At 45.0% G+C, this 16,233-nt stretch overlaps 1 protein-coding gene across 1 annotated transcript in view; it reads left to right on the top strand.

Moving 5' to 3' along the window:
* OSBPL10 (oxysterol binding protein like 10) overlaps positions 1–16,233 on the top strand; it is a 215,765-nt gene that overhangs the window by 155,016 nt on the left and 44,516 nt on the right. The window contains exons 7-8 of the mRNA XM_069088572.1: positions 7,671–7,814; positions 14,423–14,497. Of these exons, the coding sequence (XP_068944673.1) occupies positions 7,671–7,814; positions 14,423–14,497 (219 nt within the window). The remainder of the gene's footprint in view (positions 1–7,670; positions 7,815–14,422; positions 14,498–16,233) is intronic.

Below are 16,233 nucleotides of genomic sequence, written 5' to 3'. Positions count from 1 at the left end.
CCTCACAATAAGCTGATGAGGAAACCAAGGCAGAGCTTAAATTATTTGTCCAGAATCCCACACGTGTACCTGTCTCTCATGGGATGTGAAGCAGGGGATTCCTGACTCACTCCAGGCCCTAGGGGACTTGGGGTGCCCTTGGGAGAAAGGAGGGATATTCCCCAAGGGGGTGATCAGCTTAGTTCCCTTTGCCCAGCTCAGCTGGTGATTGAGGGCGTGCTGCCAGGCTGAAGGAGACACCTGTTAAGGGGGGAAGGTTGGTCACTTCTTGGAAGCTCATAGAGTTGTAGCTGGAAAGGCTGGTAGAACCAGGCTTGGCATTTTACTGGTGAGCCAGCGTACCCCAGGGCACGTGGTGAATACACATCAGAAGTGGGGTTTGAAGCCAGGTCCGCTGACCTCAGTGCCTTTTCCAAAGACTAGGATATTTCTCTCCTTTCCTTACCTCTCCACATCCTCAACCCTTCTGTCCCTTTCCTCCATCTGCCCATCTTTGTTCTGGTTTCTCCATTGTCTTTACCCACTAGGGTAAAGCTGCCATTAGTGGTTACCCATTTCCAAGATGCCCCGGACTCCCAGGCTCTTCACCCATTCCCACTGTGCTAAATCCCAACACGATTCAGTTCCACAAGCATGTATTTAGTGCCAGTTATGTGCAAGGCCCTGTGGTGCTCTGGGGTGGCCTCAGATCCTGGTCACTTCCAGGGCAGCCCATCACCTTCCTCAGTGAGTGGCACCCCAATCCCAGCAGAGATGAACTTGTAGCCAATTGCATTCTTGGTATGTGGGTGTGCATTCCCTCTGACCTTGATTCTAGATTTTAGGGCTCTTAGCTCTTAGAAAAAGATTGGTTTGAGCCAGGGGTAATGCTTCCTGAAGAGCCAGGGGTTAGATGGATGAGTTGCAGTAGAAGCCCAGAAACTAGGGTCAGGGTCTTCAGGATAGAAGAGGAAACATGAGGTCATGGAGAAGTAACCTTGGACCCAGAAAGACCAGGGCTCTAGTCCCTGCTCTGCCGCTTATGGACTCTCATTGCCCCCATGAAACTTTGAACTGAGCACCTGTCTGATTAGGAGAGGGGGCTTCCACACCAGGAATTCCCCAAAGAGATGAAAGCACATAGATGTGCCCCCCTCCTCCCCAAAAAAAGCAAAGTGCAAAAGTGCCTGATACTACCTTTGGGAGGATCATCAGTCAGTCATTCAGCAGTCCACAAGCACCTATTAACCCCTTACTGTGTGCAAAACACAGAGCAGAAGGAAGAGATCTATATTTGGGGCCTGCCTGTCTGGGACCTCAGCTCACTGAACTTTCTGAGACTCGGTTTTCCCATCTGAGTAATCGTGGTCATGTTACTGCGTGGGCTGCCGCCTCGGAGGGATGAAATGTACCCCTTATTCATGAGATGAGAGTCTGGAGGCCAGGTAGGCCCTCGGAGTCACCTGGGAAGGGATGGCCTGCAGGACTGGGGAATGGTTATAGCGTGGCGGCCCTGGTCATCATAGCCAAGGGCGTTGGGTCACTTCAGGAACTGACAGCTGGCTAACCTTGGTCACCTTCTTTCTGGGACCTGAGACTGGCCTAGAACCATCCTCAGCAGCAGCTTTGAAATCGTTCCTGTTAGAGAGGAGAGCTCATTATCCTTCTGACACCTTTTTCTTGCTTTGTTAATGAATGTCTGCAAAATGCAGCGTAAACAGGCACCGTCTGTTCTAAGTGGGGAATGTTTTATGTGGCGCTGAGCGTGAGGTCTGTGAGATCTGGGGCCTTTGTTCCATCTGCTTTGACGTTAAGTAAGTTGATGTGGCAGGCAGTGCCGTGGCTGACTAGAAGCTCCTTGTAGGCAGGGTCTGTATCTTCCCTACCTTTGTCCATCTTCCCTCCTCCCTCCCTTCCCCCCCCCTTCTCTTCCTTACTTCCCTTCCCCCCCCTTCTCCCCCCCCTCAGTTCCTTCCTCCCTCCCTCTCTTCCTTTCCTTTCTCCTCCCCTCTCTCTCTCCCTCCCTTGGTTCCTTCTTCTCTCTCCTTCAGTTCCTCCCTCCCTTCCACAACCACTAATTAAGCACCTGCTATATACAGGGATGATCTAGGAGGTGCTGAGGAAGACACAGACTGCAGACAAGGCACAGCCCCGCCCTCAGCTTACAGTCCTGCTGGGTCTGAGACAGGCACGCACTCACCACAGTTCAGACCGTGGTCTGCTGAGTCCGCGGCAGTGTCCAGAGAGGCCCCGTCACCGTGTCGGTGTCTTGGCCTCCCAGAGCGTACTCTGTGCTGTCTTGGTCTTGGGCCCTTTTCTTTGCCCCCAGCATGAGCCTCGGTCCTTTTTTCCTGCTGTGTAATGAGGCCCATGCGTCCAGCTTGTAAATCAAAGCCCATTATGTAGTTGGAGAGGCTGCAGAACGTTCCTCCAATGCTATTAGGCTGTTAAATAATTTACACCTGAGACAGTCATCTGTGTAATCTGTGTTAAGGGGATGTGTAGGATGAAAGGGATGGCCGTGACTCAAGGCGGCCCTGGATGGTCGATGGCTGTTGCTATTGATTGAAAGGAAATCACCCTAATCTAGTCCTGGTTTTCAGGGCCCCGAGTGAAATTTCCAACAAATCGGCCAGATGACTCGTCCTATTAAGAAATTTAATTTATTTTCATCTTGTGCCTTTGCAAGTTTGGGTTTTTCTTTTCATGTATAAAACATGAGGAACTTTTTTTCATGATGAAAAGGTGGTTCTCTCCCCAACCCTTTTGAAAGTCCTTGATTCCTAAAGGAAAATACAATTTTTTGCTAATCCCACAGTCTTGGGAAGTGATGAGAAGTGGGGAAGGAGCAGTACATTTTTCCTGAGCAGTAGAACTTGCCAAAGATGAATCTGGCGGCATCTTAAAAACCCTAAATAAATTTAATTTAGTGCTTCATCATTTCCTTCTATAGCCACTATTGATCTAATTCAAAATACCCCCTGGTTTTCTGTGTCTGTCTGTTGGATGATTTATTGATTTCTGCCTTATACCAGCCGATAGGATCCTCGGAAGTTTTAGAGTCTGTGAAATGGTTGGGAGCATAAAAGGAAGAAGGTGAAATGGAAGCAGATGGTGTAGTAACATGGATTCTTGAGGTGGGGGCCAATGTCCTCCAGCTGTGATCCTCGGAAGGCACTTCCTCGGAAGGACCTTTTGATATACCTGTCACTCAAGTAGCCCTGGAGCAGATGGAGAGAGAACACCGGCTGGCATTAGTGAGAAGTCCTAAAGACACGGGGAGTTACAGCGGCCATGGTTCAGTCTTGTCCAACTCTTTGTCATCCTGTATGGGCTTTTCTTGGCAGGATACTGGAATGGTTGGCCATTTCCTCCTCCAGCTCAATTTACAGATGAGGAAACTGAGGTAAACAGGGTTAAGTGACCTGCCCAGTGTCACACAGCCAGTAAGTATCTGAGGTTAAATTTGAACTCAGGTCTTTCTGATTCCAGGACTGGTAGCCTATTGACTGTGCCACCTCACCACCCTTAATAGTAGCACAGGGGCCAGGAAAGTGCTTGTAATGATGCAGCAATTTCATGGCATCTCCTGGGAACCCCCAGGTCAGGTTGAGGCAGAAAGATCATTCACAGAACCACTTTTTACTGAGAACCTCTTATGTTTAAGTCACTCTATAAGGTGCTTCAGGCAGCTGTAAATGATCTAGTAAGAGAGAGAAAAGATGGATGTGACGACTTTTGGAAGACAGATTTCAGGTGGTTCAGATAAATGACAGGCAGAGTTCCATGCCCTGAGTCTTTAGGATGAAGTTCTGACAACACAATTTTAGGGTTTCCTAGTGGGGTATAATAATGGGAGGCATCTACAGAGATCAATGTGGCCACCTAGGGAGCTCTCCCGTGTGTGTGTGCTCATATTTTTAAAGGACATATTGAAGGAGTGGGCAAGAGCATGGAGCCTAGGAAGGTTCTGGAAGAGTGAAAGAGAATTGTAAAGAGTGTTTCAAAGGCTGAAGTTCAGAATGAGTTGAAGCTGGTAAAGACACGAAACACCCATATATGTACACTTGTGTGTGTAATCAGGTATATCACATGTATGCAACGTAACTTAACATAAGCACTGTGTACCCGAACCATCTTTCTCCCATCAGAACACTTTGTGATGACCGCACTGGTAGCTGACATTCCTCTAGAGTTAGAATTTCCAGGGAGCTTCACTTTTGAGCCTCTGAGCATCCCGGGGATTGGGAGGCAGGGGCGTGTCATTATCACTAACTCCATTTTGCAGATGAAGAAAATGAGGCTTAGAGGGAAGTGAAATGATGAAGTGACTCTGCATAGGGTCACACATCCAGTAAATGTCTGAGGCAGGATCCAAACCCAGCTCTTCCTTACTTACAGGTTTTGAGCCTTCTTCCTCCCTACCTGTGGGGCCACTGTAGTATTTACAGTGCCCACGATCATGATAAAGACTGTGGCTATAAATATCACATGATGGTAGATTGCAAAATATACCAGGCCCTCCAGATAGAGGATAAAACTGAAGCATTTATTTAGACACCAGAAAACTCAATCCCAAAACCAGTGAACCGATTTCATCATAGTACCAAAGATATTCAGAAGCCATAATAACACTGAGAGCCATAGCATCCTTCAGCCTTCCCACAAACCAATGCAAGATCAGTATCTACTGATGAGCCTATCTGACAGCAAACTTTTCCCACCCCAGGCTCCATGTAACTATATTTAGCCTGTTGGGGCAGAGTTTATTTTCACAGAAGGGGAGGTCTTCAAACTCCCCCCCTAGGTCTATTAAGGGGCAGGGAAGATCTTCAAATTCCCATTACCTTCGGCCCCAAGATCTTTCATGTCACTTACGTAGCAAAAATACCTTAACAATAAATGAGAATTTAGGGATAACTTGTGGAAAAACTGGTGTCAACAGAACTTTGCAACAATAAACAGGGACAATAGAAAAACTGCACAGGGTGGGGATTTGGGCACAAGCACCCTATCCTTCCCTCCTCGAACGAATGGGGCTAAAAATCTTGGGGTAAGGGGCAAAGATCTCTTCTCCAAAGCTACTTCAAGCTGAAATTGGGTGTAGAGCTGTCCCTGCCCCAAGAGGTCCCATTCAAGATTTCAGTTCTTTAGCTGTCATCCAGAGCTTGGTCGGCGCCAGGTCCAGGACCCATTCGAAAGGTCAGTTCTTTAGCTGGCATCTGGAGCTCAGTCAATACCAGGTCCAGAGGTGGCACATCACAGTCACGGACAGGGAGTGACATCTTGCTTAAGCAGTCAGGCATCTGAAGGTGGAGTGTACCAAACCTGCAGAAAACAGATCTCACAAACAAGTTTAACAGACAAAAAGTCAAAAAGAAACAAAGACAGGGTCAGCTGTGCCTCTGGAGTCCATGAGCTCACTGTCATAACCTCGTTCACAGTAGAATACATGAGTTAAGGGTACAATTTGACAATCATCTTCTCGTGAATAAACAACAGCTACAGTATTGTCTTTCTCATGTGCTATCATCTTTGGAACATCATCTGGCTTCTGCTTTCTCCATAGTTTAGCTCCCAGTTTCATTCTATTAGTAGAACCAAATCCTTTAGTTCCTCTGATAGTTATTTCGGAAGGAGGGTCAGTTTTCACAAGTGGTATTGTTTCACAAGGAGTGATAATCACTTGAACTATTCTATCATTTTTTACAAAACTATATAGATTCTTTACCCAAATTTTGCAATATTACAGTAGTTTCTCCTTGATAATTAGAATCTATTACTCCAGCTATTACAAGTATACCTTGAGCTGCTAAACCCAATTTAGGTAATATCTGTCCAAAATGATTTTTAGGGATTCTTATACATATCTCAGGAGAGATGTTTATTTCTTTTCTGTCCAACTAAAAGTCTTCTAAACAATGTAAATCATATCCTGCCGAACCAGGTGTTCCTGGATATGGTGCTGGGACATCTTGCCTCACAGTCCAGTACTCGATATTTGGGATCTTATGTGTCAGCTGTTTTCTAATTTGCAGATTTGGGGTCATCATTCTGGCTAGAAGCATACTTTCTCCCAATGGTCTATTATTCAAATTACGTAAAGCAGTGAACAAATTATCTTTCCAATGCTGATTATGAATGATTAGAACTTAACTTCCTTAACTGTTCTTTCAATAATCTATTCATTCTTTCAATTAACTCAGATGCTTGTGGATGATATGGAATATGATATATCCATTCTATATTGTTTAATACTTAATATCTCTTCATTTCATTACTTTTGAAATATTACCCATTGAATCTGCATTGGGGTTCCATAATATAGACTTATGAGATCTAGAGTTTTACAGGTGTTTTTCTGGGTTGCATTTTTATAGGGACAAGCTACCAGACATCTGAATAGGTGTCTACACAAGTACATATACATTTTCATCCTTTTTCTTGGGGTAGGGGACCGGAATAATCCTCCTCCTTGTATTCAAGATGTCAGCCAGTGAATGTGTCTGATGAGTGGATGGGCCACCCAGACCCATGCCTCCATTGTTCTTTAAAGTCTGATGAGTAGGAGTTAGGTGCCAGGATTTTGGGAAGTTGGTGCAGTGAACAAGAGTGAGGTCCCACTCTGACTAGGGCTCCCTGAAGGAGTGGATCCAAAGGCAGATTGGCTCAGGAACCTGTCACAGTTAACAGCAATGTTACTGGTGGGGAGAGAGGGATGGAAGCAGGTGGAGGGAAGGGGGACCCTGGCTCTGTTCCACCCCAGCCAATATAACAGGTGCCAAGGTCAACATACTAAGACAATAATATTGTCAAAATATAATCTTGGGTAGTTGTCAAGGAAGTGGTGATAAGACGGGTCACTCTGACCCTGAACATTTCTAAAGAATGGTACCCATCCTATAAACCAAAAGCATTCTATTTAAACAAGACTATTCATTCCGAGCCTCAGTTTACAAAATTGTCCCCAATGTGTACTTTGATCTGGCTGGCTGATGCCTGGTCTTGGGAACTTAGATTAACAGAGAATTTACTGCAATCTTCTTGTTTTAAAATGAGGAAACTGAGGCCCAGAGAGGTAAAATGACCTTTGGTCACTTAACGTGGTTATCTCATACCCAGTTTTAGGTTTAAATCAATGGTCCAAACCCCGCCCCCCCCGCACTCCCATACTTTGGTTTTCTTTGGGACCCTTCCACAACCAACCAGATGAGGTTGGGTATGTGAGATGTGGGTATGGGCTGGGCTAGAGGTCATCTGAAGTCCCTCCTAAAAATCATGTGGTTTTGTGATTCTCTGAGGAAATGTGCTTAAACCTCACTGGTCAGCGTCGGCATAGTCTGGTTGGATGAAGCAGATCAGTCATCCTTCTACCTATTTCTCCCTTTAAATAATTTTGTTTCATGAGCCCATAGGAAGCCCGTAGTCTGAATCCACAATGTGTAAGTGATTGATGCTTGTTGTTATGCCCTGTATCTCAATAGAAACATGTCCCAGCCCTCCAGACTCTTAAACAGCAGGCCTCTCCCACCCAAAGTACCTCTTATCTTCTCCCACCATCCATAGCACAGGACTAAAAGATGTTAGTATACACTGCAAAGTCCCTAAGGGCCTGGACTTGGTAGCCATCTCTCCCCACTCTCAGCAGCCGTGCTCAGCCTGACTTGCCTATCCCTCCTTTGTCCCACTAGGTCGACGGAGAAAAGGAAGTCTTATCAACAGCCTCCCAGCACTGGCGTGAGCACTTCCTTCCCGCACTCACATCAGCTTCTCAGCACCAAATTACACCTTCTCCATCAGTGATCCAACAAGAACCGAAAATCGAGAGTACCTCGGTAGGTGGGTCAGGTGTGATTGGGGATGCTTTGCTCTCTCCCCCCAAGTTGTGCTGCCATGCTTTGTTTGCAAAGCTATGCAGAGATATTGCTGTTAAATCAGAGACCCAACAGCCGGGTCCACTGGGTCTGTGTTTAGGTTATTAGAGAGACTTCATCCCACAACCCTTGGGACATGTCCCACTTGAAGGCGTCGCCCCTTTGACCATCAGTGGCAGTCTGTGATGGGTTTCTTTTAAATGTAATCAAAGCTTACAAACTTATACATTGCCAATCTGCTTGACCTCCTTCAGCTTACAGGCAGTGGGTGATAGAACCTAGATTTGAACTCAAATTCTGTGATTCTGAATCCAGAACACACTGCCTCCCTGGATGGCCTCCAAATTGGAGATTCTGTGAGCACCAATTTGTTCATTCTTGCCCATGGCCTTCAAGTTGACGTGACTGTGTAGAAATTATAACAGAAGGAGATTATGGGTCACTGGTCCAAGGATGTCACTGCATTTTCCATTGATGACAGTCTATAACAAGAAAATTTTATGCATTTTAGATAACATTTCCCCCCCAAATCCAAGAAGAGGTAAAAAGAGAGATTATAATGTTCAGGGCAAACACTGAACTGAAGCCACTCACCAAGTCATTGTCCTGGCCAGCCTTGGCCCTTGGGATGGATGTGGAAATAACTTCCATGTTTGGGGTAGAGGAGGAGGTTGGGAGGGACCAGCTTGCAAGCACAAAAAATGCCTTATTCTCTTGGGTATAGTGTAGTCTCCGTGTTGATTGGTTTTTCATCACTGTTTTTCTTTATTAGACAAGAGGGCTCATTTGGGGAGGAAAAAGGACAAGAAAGGAAGAGCATTTTATTTCCAGAAAGGATTGGGATTTTAAAAAATATTTATGAAAATTTATTTTTTTAAAAAATGGGTTAAAGGAAATAATAAAACCTAAAAAAAAAAACCAATTGAATTAAAGAATAGAATTACAAGCTGGTTTTTCTGGGGGAGATGAAATTGATGGAAACCAACAAATAGCGAGCAGATCAACAGAGTTATCAATGAAAAAGATCACAGTGAACACAAAAGAAATTAAGAATATCATCAGCGAGCCCTCCAAGCAGGTGTGTGCTAACAAAATAGAGAACTTGAGTGAGATAGGTGATTATCTACAAAAAGATAAATTATCCACAACAAGGAAGCAGTCATTTCAAAAAGTAATTTCAGAAGGAAAAAAAGTCATGCTTGCAGTAAACACACACAAACACTTACATACACATACACACTCATACACACACATACACTCATATACACACACACTCACATACACACACCCATACACACACATATACTCATATATACACACTCACACACACTCATTACACATCCATACACACACTCTCACATACACACACACACACCATACACTCACACACACACTCTTCCTTCTCCAATCCCCTCCCCCCCCATCTCTTTCTCTCTCTCTTTCTCAGTCTCTTTCTGGTAAATTCTTTCAAGCCTTCCAAAAGAAATGATTGCTGTCCAGCTTCGATTATGCATAAATATAGAGCAAGACAAAATGGTCCCCAATACCTTTTGTGAAGTGCACATGGTATTGATTTTAAAAGCTGGCAAAGATAACCTTAAATAGAAAATTCTAGTGCAATTTTTGTATTGAATATAGATGCAAAAATACTGAATAAAATAATAGCTAATGGTAGCACACAGCAGTGTATTAAAAATGATTGATCGTAGGTGAGCAGAATCTGTGCCAGAATTATCTGTCCAATAAACACTCCAGACAGGATCATATGGGCAGATGCAGCAAAATCCTTTGACAAAATACATTTTTCCTTTGTAATTTTAAAACACAACACTAAAAAGGACAGCAATAGAGGAGTTTTTTCCTCAATGCAACAAAAAATTACCAACCTTAAACTAGAAGCCTATGTAACATGCAATGGAGACACCTTGGAAACAGTTCCACTAAAAACTGGTACCCAGACAGTGGGGCTCATTTGCAGCCCTTGCGTTTGGTAGCACATTGGAGATAAGGCAAAGAAACAAGCATTTATAAAATGCTTACTCTGTGCCTGGCACATTCTAGAGAGATAAATTCAAGCAAAAGGGAAGATAATCTCTACCTTCAAGGGGCTTTCCTTCTGATGAGGGAAAACTGTCTATAGAAGGGAGTTTGTGAGATTGAGGGTGGGGGTAGTGTGGTTGGTACACATGCAGGGGCACAGTGTTGGAGACAGCAAATCAGGAGCGCAGCCAAGTGGGGAATAAAGGCTGGCCAGCCTGGACCCCTCTCCAGAATGGAGGACTGAAGAGAGATTCCCCGATGGGAGAAAGTGGGACAGGAAATAAGCATAAAAATAGAAGATTTGTAATTTTTAAAAAAATAGTAAATCTAGATCCAGCTGCCTCAACTGATACATTGGTATGAGAGAAGAATTTAATGAAAATTGCAGGATACAAGGTCTACTTAAAGAATCATTTGCAGAAAAGATCAACAAAATATTTTTAAAAGCTCATTTATAACAACAACAAAATCTTTGGATATATTTGGGGATGAAGGTTCCTTGTGAAGATGTGAAACCTTTATAAGAACTACTAAAAAATGACAATAAAGGAAGACTCTTCTTCCTGACTTCAAATCTGACTTTACTAGCTGTGTGACCTTTGTCAAGTCACTTAACCCTGTTTGCCTCAATTTCTTCATCTGTAAAATGAGCTGGAGAAGGAAATGGCAAATCTGTCCAGTATCTCTGCCGAGAAAACCCCAAATGGGGTCACGGAGAATTGGACACAACTGAAATGAGTCTAAAACAACAGCAGCAAAGGTTTTTGAAGTGTGCCCTCTCTGATCTCCAGGTTATCTAAGACGGTGAAGTGTTTCCTACAAAACACAACAGAGACATGGGATTTGAAGAAACAGGGCATCTAGACTTGGGTTTTAGTCAGAAAGTAGGGAAAAAGGAGGAAGAAAGATTACTGAATCTTTGGACCTAACTGTGTATGAGGAGGAAGCAGAGGTTCCAATGATGGTCTGCTTTAATCAGCAGCTTGGGGGAGAAGAAGAGGAGATGAGTGGGGTTGGGGGTGAGTTCTTGCTGAGGCTACCTGGGCTGCTGGTTGTCCTGCTGATGACGACCATAAGGGAGGCTGGCTGTGTCCCCAGCCTGGGTAACCAGGACATAGCAGGAAGCCCTCCTAAATTTGTCCAGATGGATCACTAGTGTCTACCTCTGGTGATTCATGTAGGTGCAAATAACAGTGACTAGGAGTGTTGCTTTTGGTTCTGGGGTCTTAGGCAGGATGTTAAAAAAAACTTAGAGGCCCAGGGAGTCTCTCTATCACTGTGGCACAGTCGGGGCAAGGCCTCAGAAGAGATTGAGGAGCTGAGAAGTAAATGGAGGTAGAAAGAATGGTGACCGATATTTGAAATGTGAGTTTCTGGACTGTGGCTTCCCTTCTGGCCAGGAATGGGGTGTCCTGAACGTGGACCAGAAAGTCTTTTCTTTCCTGAGAGTCTTACAAGTCTAAGCAGAAGAATTTTCTATGGAAAATCAAATAAAGGTGAGGGGAAGGGCTGAACTGCTAAAATGTACCCAACCAGATACCATGAAGGAGAGTCTCTGTAGGCTGGGAGAGCCTGGGGTAGAGATGTCCAGAAAGTCACAGGACACAGAGATCCAAACAGCAGATGACTCCCCATCCCCGCCCCTCCCCCCCCACTCTCACACACACTCACACTTGGCAGAGATACTGAAGTGGTTTGCTATTTCCTTCCATTGGTGGAGAGTTTCTCCACCTGGGAGTTCCTTATTCCAATGAAATCACCCCTCCCTTCCTATCCTTTTTTTTATCCCATGAATCTGGTGATATTGATTGCCATGATCATGACTGATAGATTTAGACCAATGTCTTACACCACCTGGAATAATGAATTCCATTTATGTAAGGCAGTGTGGTATAATGGCTAGAGTACCAGACTTGGAAGCAGGGAGACACGGCTTCGAATTCTGCTTTAGACTCTTGAGAAGGCACTTAACTTTTCTAAACCTCAGTAACCTCATCTGCTAAAAAAGGGGACACATTGGATTCAGTGACTGCTACCTTCCAGTTCAAATGCCATGATCCTATAATCCTAGATAACATATGAAATAGTTTAAAATTATGGATGAAAATAATATAATGTCTTTATTTCCACTGTGGAAGGGAGATTTATTTATTACACAGAAATTATTAGTAAGACATGTACTTGATTACATAAAAATTGAAAACATTTGTAACAAGCAACATGTTAAAAAGCAAACAGTAGCTGGGGAAAATGTTTCAAATAAAGACATAAAAATTTGATATCTAAAATAGATATGTAATTGGGGAAAATAATATTTTATTTAAAAGATGAAAAAGATGGAATCTCGATAATTGTTCGGATTTTCGGAGGCAGCTCCAGTTTTCTAATAAATGACCAAAAGGCGTGAACAAATGGTTTACACAAGAAGAAACACAAATTCCTAATAATTGCTTGAAAAAATGTTCAGCCTCACTAACAAGCTAAGAAATGTAAGCAAAGTACTTTTGACGTGTCTCTTCACACCCTCTGAAATTGGCACAAATAACACAAAGCAATTAACGGCCCTGCTTTGGATAAATAGATGGACTTATTTATTGTTGGGAGAATTGCAAAGTAGAAATATCTTTTTGCTAAGCAGCCCTAACAGATGCAACAGTCATATCATTTGGCTCGATAATTCCATTTTGAAATATTTGCCCTGAAAGGATAATCTGACGGAAAAAAACCATCTATCTCTTCAGAGATCTTTAGAGCAGCATTATTTGCGATTGTAGAAAACTGCAAACACTCTAAATGAAAAAGAATGGGAGAATGGCAAAATAAATTGGACGGCACTCATGTAATATAATATCATAATGCAATTAAGGTCGATCCGAATGAGAAGTAAAGGAAACCTGGGAAAGACTTTCTCATTCTGAAATAATGCAAAACAAAAAGGGAACCATGGCCATAGAAAATGAAAACTGAACAGGGACAGGTGAGCAGGGATGCTGGTGGAATTGAATGAGAAGCTGCAATGTGCTTCCAAATTAACTTGTTTAAGTGCAGCTTTAGAGCCAATTTAACTGGGCGTTTTGGATGCTTTAAGTAAAATATTTATAGTTGAATAAAAATGATCCCAATTAAGATTTCCAGTTTTAATTTAATATTTATATCAGTCTCTATCTAAATGGCACCTATGTAGAATCCATATTAATTAAGCTCTGCTGTGTAATCTGGTGTCCTGAAGCCCAAGGTCTGTCCCCATTGGAGGACAGACCTTGGTGAGAGGAGGGAGACACCTGGTTGAACCCAGTATGTGCCTTTTCACAGCTAAACCAATTCCATAATGACTAAAAGCCTGCAAAGCAATCGATTCCCCATTCAGACGATGCCACTTATCCAGCTCGGATCACTTTCTGTACTTCCTCTTTGGGTTTGAAAAGGATCAGCATTTACTTGCTCCAAACAGGTTGTCATCCCTCCATGATTTATAGCCCTAGGCTAAATCCTAAGAAAGTCAAATTTATCCCTGATACACACACACACACACACACACACATACACACACGCACACACTCACTCATACGCACATACCTCTCTCACACACACCTCTCTCTCACACACACACTCATATACACACACCTCTCTCTCACACACACACTCATATGCACACACCTCTCTCACATACTCACTCATACGCACACACCTCTCTCTCACACACACACCTCTCTCACTCATGCACACACACCTCTCACACACACACACTCACTCATATGCACACACCTCTCTCTCTCTCTCTCTCTCACACACACACACACTGTGCACAAACACACACCCACTACAGGGAAACACAAGCGCCACGTTCATGTCCAGGTGATCAGGTCCCCTGTTCTGTCCCTCCACTTACCTAAAACATTTTCCTTTCTTGTACAATTTACTTCCACCGAGGCTTATTAAGCACCTGCTGGATACCAGGCATTGTGCTAAGAGCTGAGCCAAGGCAGACAGCAATCGATTGTGGCCCATTAGCGGGATGGGTTGTTATCATGCCGTTATGATCGATACACATGAAAGAGGAAAAATATCTGAAAAGAGTCTTCTGAAATAATGTAAATTAAATGAACACAGACCCTGCCCTGAAGGAGCTTATGTTCTTGGGGCTGGGGAAGAGCACGTCCCCAGATAAACAGACACACAGTGAAGGCTGAGAAGATAAAAGGAATTTGGGGGAGTAAGGGAAGAATGCTAACAGCTGGGGCATCCTTCCATGTAGCAGGTGACCCTTGAGCCCAGCCCTGCGGGGGGTTGGAGGCAGGGGTGAGGGAGCAGAGCAGCTCAGACTTCCCTGGAGAGCTCCCCGAGGCTCCAGGGGCCCTGGTGCTTCCTTCCTCTTCCCCAGGTGTGCCAGGTGTGGGTCCCCTGGTGCCTGAGCCAGGCTGCTTCTCTGTCCCCTTAGCCCTGATGCACGCCCATCTCCCTGCGCCCGTTACTAGGTCCTCTCTTCTCCTTGTCCCCTGCCTTGAGAATCTCCTTTTTTTCATGTTTAGAGCGATCAGCCGTTGAATCCACAGGGGCTGGAAGGGACCTCAGAAGCCAGCTACTCCAGTCCCCTCATTCTCCAGGTAAGGAATCTGAGCCCCATTCAGAAGGGACTTGTTTCAGACCGCAGGCAGTGAACGTCCGAGTCCATTTCCTTTTCCTGGGGTCCTTAGGCCAACCCTCTCTCTGGCTGGGAAATTACTCATCTGAACCAGTCACCCTCAAGACTCGATTCCTTCTCCTTACTGCTGGCCTTAAGCCATCCCACTGCCCTCCTCCCTCCCCCCTCCAAGCATGGAGGATATTTGTGGTTTTTAGTTTGCTGCTGTTCTGTAGCCTCCTTTGGGGTCCAGCTCTTGGTTTTAGATTTAATCACTTGGTCCCATCCATCAAGAATGGTTCTTCCTAACACAATAACCAGTAGTTTTCCCTTCCTTTCACTGTGGGGTCAGCGCTTCATGGCTGCTTCCAGATTTAGGGAGCTGGGAGACTGATGGGGTCAGAGCCCCAAGGTGTCTGCCAGTAAGGGCTCCTTCCCTCTAGGATGGGGCTGAGGCCCAGGCCCAAGCATGCCACAGTTGCTATAGAAATGACACGACCTGGTGCTACACTTTGCCTCTGGCATCTCCGATGTCCTGCTGCAGGCTGCCTTGTGTAATCAGGGTGGGCATCTTGGCAATTGAAGCCGTGCCCGGTATTAGAGGACCTTAACCAATGGCCTTAGACTTTCATTAACTTGCCCCAATTGGTGGCATACACCAGCAGACCATCTCAGAGAAGATTTGTTCTAACAACTGCTAAGTGAGCGTCAGAATGAGCTCAAGCTTCCTCCTTCTCTCAGAGGCTGTAGTTTGACTGCCTGGCCTGGGCTTCCCCTGGCAAACCCCTCAGGGGTTCTGGGTGAGTGGCCTCACCCGAGTCTGGGGAGGCTTTTTATGAACCAGCACTCCCTGACATTAATAACAATGAGGTAAAGATTTAAAAACCACAGAAACAGAAACAAAAGAAGAGGGGAGAAAACAGTTCTGCAATGGAGCAGTGACTTTCAGCTTTTGGATTTGTCAGAGGCATTCTCTGCCTGCTTCTTGGATCACAATAGCACTTTGGGGAGGGGTTCTTTGGTTGTCTTCCCTGAGGAGCAGTCTCTGCCAGGCCCTGGTCATGTTGAGCACACTCCTTTTCCCTAATTGTCCTCCCCTGTGACCTGCCTGCCACCGGCCCCCATTGCTAAGAAAATCCTGGAGAGAAGAATTTGCACTAATGGGTGGCTTGCAGAGTGATCCCCACTCACATGGTGGGAAGGAGGAGAGGGCATTAGCGGCCTGCAGCTGGGCCCATGCTTTCTTTTTCAGGCTTGGTTCAGTTTTGGATGATGTAACAAGGCTGTTGTACCCCCGGCGTTTGGAGGCTTCTTAGACTTGCTAAGAAGCTTCCCGGGAATTGTCCAGAGTACCCGTGACGTCAGGGAGACCCCAAACCCCGGGGAGCAGTTATTCTGTGCTTTGTTGGTAGAGCCAGAAACTGAGGCCCTTCAGGGAGTTTGGCCGAGTGCCCATTCTGCTCCTGGAGCTTATCGGTCTATAGTGGTAGAACTTGGCTGAAGGAACTGGACGCTTGTCAAATTGATCTCCCTTGTGCCCCCATTGGGTCAACTCCTCTCGCTCCCTGTTGCCCCTAGGAAGAAGATAAAATGCTGTTTTGGCTTCTAGCATCCTAAATACCCTGGTCCCCTCCTGCCTTGCTGCCCCATGGGCTCCGTGACCCATTGATTCCAGCCCCCTCCGTGGCTCTTCTGGGCATTTCCCTTGGCCGTCCCCCA

This window comes from Petaurus breviceps, unplaced genomic scaffold (genome assembly GCF_028583685.1).
Source record: "Petaurus breviceps papuanus isolate PSGF00001 unplaced genomic scaffold, PetGlider_PUasm1.0 185, whole genome shotgun sequence".
NCBI lineage: Eukaryota > Metazoa > Chordata > Mammalia > Diprotodontia > Petauridae > Petaurus > Petaurus breviceps.
Note: the sequence above shows the minus strand (reverse complement) of the source record. Positions and strands in the feature narration are given on the sequence as shown.